Genomic DNA, 11,484 nt, shown 5'->3' with positions numbered 1-11,484 from the left:
ATTTTAATTGTTTAATATAAAGGGGCTAATATTTACATTAAAGTGTCATGATTTTGAGAAGTGATGTAGGATACATAGTGTTTAGCCCCACTGTACCCTTCAAATATTATGGGTAAAAGTGGTTAATTAAAAAAATAATAATAATAATTCTATTGCATATATTTCTATTTTCTTCTTATTGACTTCAAATTATGATTTGCATGCATTACTAACTCAAAACTGTTTTATGTGGAAATCGGGGTTTTCATGAGTCATGACACTTTAATTCAGGATTATCTACCACCATGATACTGTAGGCAACAATATACTAGAATATATACATATTGTGAAGTGAACGAATAACCTTTATTACTTTTATTAATTTATTAATTTATTTATTGGGTTAAACTGCTATTTCAGTAATAGTATTTTACTTATCCTACGGTCACTCAAAAGGAAAAAAAACGTAGCCTATTTTTAATATTCAAGCATTTCAGTTTCATTACAAAATTAAATCAAATCTAATTGAGTAATCTTATAAACTAAATTAAACGAATAAATAATTTTGTTCAAGATTATTCAAGTCAATTTGACTGAATTTTAATATGAAATAGAAATACGTAAATCTTTAAAAAAAAAATATATATATATATATATATATATATATATATATATATATATATATATATATACGTCTTTTAACGTTTAGCTCATTAATATTTATTAGGACATCCAAGCGTTGTTTGGTTACCTGCCTCAGTGGCGTAGGCTATTTAATATTCATGAGCCATGTTATTTCGTTTATTCATTTTCCTTTTTCTGTAATTTAAAGACATTCTAGTATCCAATGGCATTAAACAATATACGATAATGAAAATGACAAACGCCGGACCTTATTTCACTTATTTACGCCTTTGTATACGTATCCATGGCATGACGTGTGTCGGTCACGCGCGCATCTGATACCGCATGCACACATAGCTTGATGATGCAGAACTTTCCGAGACTTTTCTGGACCACAAGAGCCGTCCATGCAAGAAAACTGATATTTTTGTGTCATTTGGAGAAAAGAAAAATGCAAAACTGCGCATCGTGAATAACAAATGCATTCACTGCTTCGGTTTTGGAGCTGCGCGCGGAATGCAGTTCTGCGTGTTTGGGTTTAAAATCTGATTATCATGTCAGACTACAATTAATTGCATCCTAGAGGATATGAAAGGGGAAGAAACCGGTCTCATCCGCTCATTGTAAAAACATCCACACAATACACATGGACAGATTCTAGTGCAATCGCTCTCTATACAAAAAAAAAAAAAAAAAAAAGCAGGTGTCCCGTGATAAACCAATACCATCTGATAATATCACAGTACTTTTATAAACATCTGAACTGCATGCCAAAATTGTTTCCGTTTAAAATACTTTCCATTCGTCGGTGAATGTGCCACTTTAACTATTCTTGGACTGTGAGCACATGCTGTTTAAATGTTATTTTGACCTCTAACCCCAGATTGACTTTGTGGGATTATCCTGTTTTAAACATGCATAATGCACGCATAGTGGGGCAGCCCAGACATGCGAGTTTTGTTTTCAGTTTAAGCAAACAAAACGTACATATAGGCTTTGATTAGACACCATATACAGTATGCATGCCTATATTTAAAATGCAAAAGAAATAAAAAGCCCAATCCTGAAATTTAACAACGGGGGAAGATATGAAAAATAATGAGGAGCCCATAACGTTTCCCCAGTTCAATCTAAAGTTAAAAATGAACCTGATGTAGCCTACAGTACGAAGCACTATTCCTTTTCCGGATATAAAAGTATGCTTTTACAAATTTTGCATTAATGCACATAAAATAAATAGTATGCATTTACTAACTTATCGATAGTCACATGCACGTCTAACAGAGCGCGTGCTTTCGTGCATCCTCTATTCTGGATATATCGCATCTCAGGCATGTCAATGTGACCTGAGTCAGTCCGCCATACCGAATGCAAAGGACTGCACGCCAGCGCACAAGTGCACTTAATATAACACACAAAGCAAGTGGATCAGCATTGTCTGACACTGAACAAAAGTCACTTTCACCAGCCAGACACATCAAAGAGGTAAAGAAACGCATGCAATGCTTTTGTTGCGCGCGATGATTTAGCGGCTTCTTTGGAATACTTTACATTATTCTAACTTTAATTGGATCCGGAGACTAATTCTCAAAGTAAAATTTATTTATATACAGTAGATTAAAACACAATGCATTAGATGTGCTATTGTAAACTTGGTGTGATATTATAACTCCAATTTATAATGTTTTATTCGGCAAATGCAATATTAAGTAGCCTATATTAGTCTAATGTAAAGACATTGAAGCCGCGTGCATAATATTTTTCTTGCATTTCAAGAAATCAGGATTGTATACATAAATGTGCCGATTTCTAGAATATTTCCTGCTTTTGCGCAGCGTGCATCTAATAGCCCATGTTTGGATTACAGATGCATTTAAAAGGGACGCACTGCTATTTAATGCATTCACCTGAATAGCTATGAGAGTCAGATATTGCACTATATTGTTAATGAAAATACAGATACAGTATCTGAATGTGAATTGAAGGCACTTGCAAGTCATGGCAGAGGATATTCAGCAGAAGCTGGAGAAGTATCGCACGGCACCATTCGATGCCCGCTTTCCGAACCAAAACCAGACGAGAAACTGTTGGCAGAATTACCTGGGTCAGTCCAATCTGCAAGTTATTTACAGGACAAATCATATAGGATAGATGTGCATGCACTGGGATGCTTATACTGATGTATGGGCTATCTGTATGAGATTACTTATGTTGTGACTTTTAGTAGCAAAGCTTTAAGTCAAAAACGCCTTAATAAACAGTGCGTAATACATTATATAATATTATTACTTTTTACATATTGTATTTCTAGTTTGATCAGCTCCACATATACTCAGATGTGTACTTTTTTATCCAAACTATTTTATAATAGATTATCATCGATGCTATAAAGCTCTGGATGCCAAAGGCGTTGACACAGCTCCATGTGACTGGTACAAGAGAGTCTACAAGTCACTGTGCCCTCTTTCCTGGGTAAGTATTCACCCCTACTTCTGCCCAGAACTTGAAGGGATAGTGCTCCCAAAAATGAAAATACGGTCATCATGACTCACCCTAATGTTAAGAATCCAAACCCATGACTTTCTTTCTTCTGTGGAGCACAAAAGATGGTGTTAGCCTCAGTCTCCATTCACTGCTATTGCATATTTTTTCCCCATCCAATGAAACTAGACTAGTTCTTTTACATTTTGCTTTTCAGATCGAGAAATGGGACTCTCAGAGAGATGACGGGACATTCCCAGGGAAGATCTGAAAATAGCACGGTCTCTACAGCACTGCTTCAGGAAACGTGTCTGTCGTTGGCATCGTCTCGCCTCCAGCTGAACAGGGCCTTATCAATGTTTGTTCATAAATAAAATCAATACGCTCACATTTGATGGGATTCAGTGTGATCAACTTAATAACAGTGACAACACAATGATACATTTGGTCTTGAAGGCTTTTGAGCATGCTCGGTGTGATCACTGAAGAAGCCATTTGTGGCAGAACAATTCTTCTGGAATAGTCATGCACATCAATGAAAGGTCCTAAACATTCATGGGTCAAAAGATGTGGGAACCCTGTTTGGCTAAACACTATGAGCTTCATATTGTTGCATATGAGCTTGGCAATTGTAGAGGCAATTTGCCTGAAGGCAATACCCATAATCCCATGCACTTAAATGTATTTACAGTATGCATGTTTGGTCAAAGTATGGCAACATATGAGAATTATTATCATAGAGATGATTAAAAAGGAAAACACTTTATTTACACTCAGATAAACTTAAAAATGCAAGCTTGTTGAACTTGGGTATATGTGTAGACATCATTTCTGAGTATGTTGCATTTAAAGGGACAGTTCACCCAAAAATTTTAATTCTCTTACTATTTACTCACCCTCATGCCATCCCAGATGTGTATGACTTTCTTTCACCTGCTGAACTCAAAAGAATGTAGAATTTCATAGCAAATGGTGACCAAAACTTTGGAGCTCCAAAAGCACATAAATGCAGCATAAAAGTAATCTGTACGACTCCAGTGTTTAAATCCATATATTCATAAGTGATATGATAGCTGTGGGTGAGAAATAGATCAATATTTAAGTCAATTTTTACTATAAATTCTCCCTGCTCAATTAATCTCCACTTTCACTTTCACATTCTTCTTGTGATTCACATTCTTCATGTATATCGCCCCCTACTGAGAGAAGAATTTCTAGCAAAAAAGGACTTCAATATTTATGTTTCTCACTCACACCTATCATACGACTTCTGAATAAATGGATTAAACCACTGGAGTCGTATGGATTACTTTTATGCTGCCTTTATGTGCTTTGTGGAGTGTCAAATTTTGTCACCCATTCACTTGCATTGTATGGACCAGCAGAGCTGAGATATTCTTCAAAAAATGTTCATTTGTGTTCTGCAGAAAAAAATCATACACATCTGGGATGGCATGAGGGTGAGTAAACGATGAGATCATTTCTGTTTTTGGGTGAACTGTCTCTTTAATTTACCAAATTTGATCTTAAATTGAGAATCCTTAAAGCCCTGAAGCTGGTTTTTACAGTATATATTTCCACAAGCAGAACTAGATATTCCACTTTGTTTTCAGAGTTATGTCAGTGAAATTATCTCCATTTCTTACATATGATAAATCGATATTCTGCACACATTTCTGCTCATTTCTTCAGTTTCTGTACAGCTGACTGCAGACTGACACTTCAGTGCAATTATTTGAATATGTTTTTTTTCTCCCCAATTCCCAATGCACTCTAAGTCCTTGTGGTTGCCTAGTGACTCGCCTTAATCCGGGTGGCGGAGGACGAATCTCAGTTGCCTCCACGTCGAAACCGTCAATCCGTGCATCTTATCACGTTGCTTGTTGAGCGTGTTACAGTGGAGACATAGTGCATGTGGAGGCTTCACGCTATTCTCTACAGCATCCATGCACAACTCACCAAGTGCTCCACCGAGAGCGAGAACCACATTATAGCGACCACGATGAGGTTACCCCATGTGACTCTACCCTCCCTAGCAACCGGGCCAATTTGGTTGCTTAGGAGACCTGGCTGGTAGTCACTCAGCACACCCTGGATTCAAACTCACGGCTCCAGGTGTGATAGTCAGTGTCAATACTCACTGAGATACCCAGACCCCCTGAATACTTTTATCTTGTTGTGGTCTCAACATTTTTAGATAAACCCGCCCCTATTCGGCACATATAAACAAAAAAAACTTTTTTAACATTTTACATATTGATCGGATGGTCTCTTTCGGTCCAAGAGTAATCAAGTCCATATATATTCATTTTAGCATCTAAAATTGTGAGAGTCAGCGGTGCAACATGACAAAACTTCATGGCTTCCTTTATAATCAGTATACACTGTAAACACATGATTTTACGACACAATGGACTTCACTCAATAGATTATGCTTAGTCCTGATAAAACGGGGCAATAGAGAGGGTCCAGTTTACTCAAAGATTAGGAAAAATCATCATTAAAATCTGCAGCTATGAGAGTGTTATAAACCTCAATCTCAGTTTAAGCTGCAGAACAGTTTTTCCATCACTAGCATCACCAAACAGAATAGCAAAAATACTGTTTCCAAACAGGTTTCCCAAACACCCCCCCTCATCTTCTATTGCTCGTACAAACAGCTAGTCTCTCACCAAACTCACGCCTTTGCCTGAGGCCCGGCTGTAAGTTTTTTGTGTTTGAAACGGTGAGGTGCAGTTCATGTAAATTCGTATTTGGAGCGAAAGCACAAACGCAATGCTGTTTGGACCCAGAGATGTGAAAACAGCCTCAATTTCACCGCCATGATGTTTGAGAGCAGACTCCATTGCAAATAATGCATAACAAAACATTAACAACAAACAAGAGAGGAATATTTGATATTTAATGATATTTATAGTTGCTTTAATATGAGGTAAACGGGCAACTCTTGCATATTACTTGTAATAGTGTCTTGAATTAACTGTGAAAGGTTTAAAAAAAAAAAGTGCTGAAATATTGTAAAAATGTCACAGATGTGCTGCATACAAAATTGGACTGCGGTTTAAAATATTACAAATATGCCTTGAAAATGCACAAGCGATCATAAGTGTAACTGACGTGAAATGTAAGGATGTAGATGTCATTTTATGCATTACCAAGTTCATTTAAAAATCAAATGTCATGGTTCAAAAGGACACTTTAAATTAGACTCACACTGTCAACTCATTAGCAATTAACATTATAACAATAACAAATGAACTAAGCAAATGTACAGCTTTTATAATACATTAGTTACATATAAACGGGAGTGCGTGTGTCTGTTGGTGAGGTCATCGTATATTCAATGTATCTTTGGACCAAAATGAAACTGTTATTGCTTTTTAACGCTCCTGTTAACACTTTCATTACCCCTCAACTCTGTATTACTCTGTCAGTATCGCTGCTTTCCATGTTTCCGTACATCCGTCATGCAGGTTTTGGGTCGCAGAGCTGTAATAAAATATATTCATAACTTATTCAGAGACTTACAGGAATAAACCTTATAATGAAATGCTAAAAACATCTTTCAGTAACAGGACGAAGAACAATCAGGTGTGTGTGGGTTTATATCGCTATAGTTTAAGGACAAAATTGTCCCCATATGTTGGTGAATTATTAATAAATGAGCAGTCTTAAAAATACTATAATTAAGTAAAAATAATACTATAATTAATATAATTATGTAATTTATAAATAATATAATTTGCTCATTGATATGATAAAATCAGAAATCTGGGGAAATTTTTTTAGCATCCTTTTTTGTTTTTTTTTATTAAGCAGAGATTTGTTTTAAATTATAATGAATATTTGAAAAAATAAAAAACGTTTGTCCAATCAAATCAAATTCAGGTGGTATAACATGGTAGCCATTCTGTCAAGTGACAAAAACCAATTCAATAAATAAAAATATATAAAACAAACAGAACCCCTTCAGACCCCTTCAATTTTTATATTTGTATGAAAAAGCACATTTTGTTAAAGTCAACATTAAGGAGTAACATTATTTTCGTGACTCAAAAATTCACTATTTTTGTAAAAAAAAAAAAAAAAAAAAAATGTACCTTCAAAAATATGTTTGAAAACTATTTTGAAATGAATGATTCATACATTTATTACATGTAAATCAAAAATTCAGAACTATAATAACCTTGATTTGGGGGTATTTGAAAATGTACTTGTTAGAAAAATAATGAATAAAAAGGTAAATGTAGAATTATTATTTTAATTCAAAAAATCTGGGTTAGAGTTAGTTTACGCTATTAATAATTTGTTTTATATAAAAATAGAAGACTATAGTCTAATATAAAAATAGAAGTCTAAATGTGTACGTGTGTGTGTGTGTGTGTGTGTGTGTGTGTGTGTGTGTGTTTATACCTGGGTCTGCTGTTTGTTTCTTCTTGTGCTGATGAATAATCTGATTCTCATTGGTCAATTTTACATCCTGGTCCTCCACATGTTTGCTACAACCATAGACATTAAGTTAATTTCTTTATCGAGATCCAGAAACTTCAGTTTACACAGAATGAACTCTGGTTGGTCTCTTTAAATGTCAATCAGTCAGTCTCTAATTGAGCAGTTCTTGGCCAGGATAAACAGTGGAGTCTGAATACAAAAGACTAGATGAAGACACACACACACACACACACACACACACACCACACTCACTCAGCATAACACACATGCACACGCTCGCTCGCTCGCACGCACGCACGCACGCACGCACACACACACACACACACACACACAATACACACACTCACTTGCATAACACGCATGCACTCACTCGCACACTCACTAACACACACACACACTCACAACACACACTCACTCACGCATGCACATGCACATACGCACGCACGCGCACTCACGCAGACACACACTCGCACACACTAACTTGCATAACACTCACACACACACACTCGCACAACCTCACTTGCACACAACACACTCACACAACACACTCACTCACGCATGCACATGCACACACGCAAGCACACTCACACATGCACACACAATACACACACTCACTCGCGCACACACACATCCACACTCACTCGCATAACACTCACACACACACACACACACACACACTCGCACAACCTCACTCGCACACAACACACTCACACAACACACTCACTCACGCATGCACATACGCACGCACACACACACACACTCACTCGCACACACACACTCACTCACTCGCACAACACACACTCACACACACTCACTCGCACACACACACTCACTCACTCGCACAACACACACTCACTCGCACAACACACAACCACACTCACTCGCATAACACACACACACTCACTCGCACAACACACACACTCACTCGCACAACACACACACACTCACTCGCACACAACACACACACTCACTCGCACACAACACACACACTCACGCATGCACATACGCACGCACGCACACTCACTCACGCACACACTCGCACACACACACACACACAATACAAACACACACTCACACACACAAAACACTCACTCGCACAACACACACACACTTGATAGTCATCCAGAAACATGTCAAGGACATAGAAGTGTGGAAGCTTGGCATTGAGTGCTTTATTTGAGGTATGTACTGAAAGAGAAAATCAGTATAATTTCTGTGTACCTGATAATTGTGCTCTTCTCTCGGTGTGTGATGTGCGTGTTGTCTGTGAACAGTATGGTGTGGTACGGTACGACAGGATCCAGGGTTGGCAGAATTCCCCGTGAAACGTTTGTCGCACACTCCAAAATCCCGTTATACACCAACAGATCATCCACTAGTAACTAAACGCAGAAACCAAAAGGACTTTATGTTCATGTCAAAAGGTCTCATGCATCTCATGAGAAAAATGCCAATGAGGGAGAACCCCTGTTCCCATGAGTCAACATGCACAAACAGAAAGTGCACAACTCAGATTTATTAGCGGATACAAAAGCAAGAGAAACATGGATCAGAATGCCTTCATGGACTGGACCCACGATGAGCAATTTCTGGACGATAAAATATTTTACAGCTAAACATGCATAACTAAAATGTATATGAATTTTCTATTCATTTGTTACATATTTTAAATATTTACTGTGCACTGAATCTTGTTTTACTGCTGTTTGGGGCACATGAGAAAGTGTGAATGTTTGCTTATTTTAATCGTCTTTTGTGTACAACAACAATTGCCAGCGGTTGGCATCACTTTTGTGATCATGGGTCTTTGTCTAGCTACTTTATCGGTTTGCGTCCTGAACTGACTGTGTCAAGTGGTACTTTGCACGTTTTTGTGTTTTACCCCAAACTCTTTGACTCCTCGCTGAGATGTTTTGGAGTAATTCCATATTTTAATCATGGAAACGGTCACTGGCTGGTCAAAGATGACATAAACACGGTTCACCTAAAGGAAAAATTGAAAATACAGAGGGACAAATTATATCAGAATATAAATATGTACATTCAATCTGCTCAGGATGACATTCAAACGTTTCCTCCAATGTAAACACAACACTGTTGTGGCACAATGTTTAAATGTGCAGAAAACCACACATCTATTCAATGTTTAATTTGAATGCACACAAGAGTTGCTGATAAACTTGAACACAGTTTCTCCTCACCAGTCCAGGCAGTACTGGAGCGAGCCACATGTGTCGGCCGTCATGTGTGTTATTGACCCCGTCAATCAGTTTTTCAGGCGTGCGGACATCTCCACACACGTTATCTAACACGTTCACGCTGTCAGGAAATGCAGCAATGTCTGCGAGGCAAACCGTTAAAGAACACGCACGGATACAAGGGGAAGGTTAAAGGAATATTACGGGTTATGTCAGTGGAACTAGAGGTAGATCGATATATTGGTTTTAATTCATTGGTGCCGATAGTTGCTTTTTGGAACTATCGGTTATCGGCAAAACTCAGTGCCGATAGTTTTTTATTTATTCCCCTCCATAGGTTCAACAGTATAACAGCGGCCTCTAGAGCTGTTGATCATTTATTTCTTAATTCTTGTTTAAGTCTGTGTCTGTCATAGTAAGGAAATTACAAAGGAAGTGTTTTAACATTTTAACAATATAATCAGCCAATTAATCGGTTATGTTTTCCACCAATTTAGTTATCTATATCTGCAAAATCCACCGACCTCTATGTGGAACTCGTGTCTCAGTTCATAAAAACAAAAGGAAATCATGTTTACAGTAATGCACTTATAATAGTGGTCTATGGGGCAAGTGTGCTAGAGGGTTCGATGGAAGAAATGTGATGCTTGTATTTTTGTAAGAGCACTTGCATGAATTGCTCAGGTAAAAATATTTGTTATTTGAGCTGTAAAGTTGTCTAAATCATCTTTATGCGTGATATGTGTGTTTGTAAGGATACTGTTGTCACTAAGAGGTATTTTCTGCTCATTCTGGTCATAGAATTCAAGTCCATTAAGGCCAATGTAGTACAGGTCACCCCACGTCGTCAACAACTGCAACTGGAATATAACTGACACACATTCAGTCAAGGAAAGCACTCGTGAAATCACATGCATGCATAAAAATGAAACAAAATACTGCAACTCATTTTTAAAGCCAGTAGCATTTAAAGTAATTAAAGAACAAATATATATATATATATATATATATTTTCTAATGTTTTGCTTAGCTGTTATACTTATCTTAATGATGGTTGAAGGTCATAAACATTTTCATTAGCCACAAAATACTATTTTGTGTCAATTTTAGCAGAAATGTATTTTGGCCCAATGACAGCGGGATTATTTACGAAGTGTTTATGCATCATATACAATACCTCAAGGTCAACTGCACCTCACACATTGCAATTTTTTGTGGCATAATGTGGGTAATATATCACCTATGTTGCCGCCACATGGAGTCCTGGAGAAAAAACAACAACTTTATTCTAATTAAACTTCTGATAAGGAAAACACTGTTAGAAGACTCCCAACAGATGTTTTCTTCAGTACTGATCCATATTTCAGTTTGTACGAATTTGCTTTGAATTGTGCATGTACGGTCACACTGCACTTGCTAATAAAGTTACCAACCATCTGTAAGAGCTAATGTTTTATAAACTTGTAAAAGCCAAATTTTCCTTGCATTTGGTGCTTGCAAAGTGCCAATATTGGACGATGCTTGTAATACTTGAATTAACAGCATATTAACGGAATTGAAAAGAAGTGATATTTGCAATGAATCATATTGTAAACAGAAATGAGGATACATCCACATGGCATTAAAGGTGCTTCATAGTCCATATTGGCCAGCTCATCTCTTCTGTTTCTACCCCAAACACACACACACACACACACACACACACACACACACACACACACACACACACACACACACACACACACACACA

General features: G+C 37.2%; 2 protein-coding genes across 2 annotated transcripts; one reads left to right on the top strand and one right to left on the bottom strand.

Moving 5' to 3' along the window:
• The first annotated feature begins 1,932 nt into the window (after window positions 1–1,932).
• Window positions 1,933–3,492, top strand: LOC127635213 (cytochrome c oxidase subunit 6B1-like). The gene is made up of 4 exons (XM_052115091.1): window positions 1,933–2,088; window positions 2,589–2,707; window positions 2,975–3,075; window positions 3,302–3,492. The coding sequence occupies exons 2-4, from the start codon at window positions 2,602–2,604 to the stop codon at window positions 3,353–3,355; spliced, it is 261 nt and encodes an 86-aa protein (XP_051971051.1). The 5' UTR covers window positions 1,933–2,088; window positions 2,589–2,601; the 3' UTR covers window positions 3,356–3,492.
• Window positions 3,493–5,840: 2,348 nt separating this feature from the next.
• On the bottom strand, window positions 5,841–11,484 carry LOC127634708 (katanin-interacting protein-like). Its single transcript, XM_052114360.1, has 7 exons — window positions 11,344–11,484; window positions 10,495–10,605; window positions 9,738–9,877; window positions 9,419–9,520; window positions 8,758–8,918; window positions 7,498–7,583; window positions 5,841–6,573 (listed from the first exon to the last, which is right to left on the bottom strand). The coding sequence occupies exons 1-7, from the start codon at window positions 11,375–11,377 to the stop codon at window positions 6,515–6,517; spliced, it is 693 nt and encodes a 230-aa protein (XP_051970320.1). The 5' UTR covers window positions 11,378–11,484; the 3' UTR covers window positions 5,841–6,514.

The sequence above is a fragment of the Xyrauchen texanus genome, chromosome 42 (genome assembly GCF_025860055.1).
Source record: "Xyrauchen texanus isolate HMW12.3.18 chromosome 42, RBS_HiC_50CHRs, whole genome shotgun sequence".
Classification (NCBI taxonomy): domain Eukaryota; kingdom Metazoa; phylum Chordata; class Actinopteri; order Cypriniformes; family Catostomidae; genus Xyrauchen; species Xyrauchen texanus.
Note: the sequence above shows the minus strand (reverse complement) of the source record. Positions and strands in the feature narration are given on the sequence as shown.

Bases quoted from the DNA above. Each gene is read 5' to 3' on its own strand.
- LOC127635213 (XM_052115091.1), top strand. From the start codon at position 2,602: ATGGCAGAGGATATTCAGCAGAAGCTGGAGAAGTATCGCACGGCACCA. The intron at 2,708-2,974 runs GTCAGTCCAATC...ATTTTATAATAG, and splicing joins CTGTTGGCAGAATTACCTGG to ATTATCATCGATGCTATAAA. The intron at 3,076-3,301 runs GTAAGTATTCAC...TTTGCTTTTCAG, and splicing joins CACTGTGCCCTCTTTCCTGG to ATCGAGAAATGGGACTCTCA.
- LOC127634708 (XM_052114360.1), bottom strand. From the start codon at position 11,377: ATGGACTATGAAGCACCTTTAATGCCATGTGGAT. The intron at 8,919-9,418 runs GTAAAACACAAA...TTCTGCGTTTAG, and splicing joins GAGGAGTCAAAGAGTTTGGG to TTACTAGTGGATGATCTGTT. The intron at 6,574-7,497 runs GTATAAACACAC...ATTTTATTACAG, and splicing joins GAAACAAACAGCAGACCCAG to CTCTGCGACCCAAAACCTGC.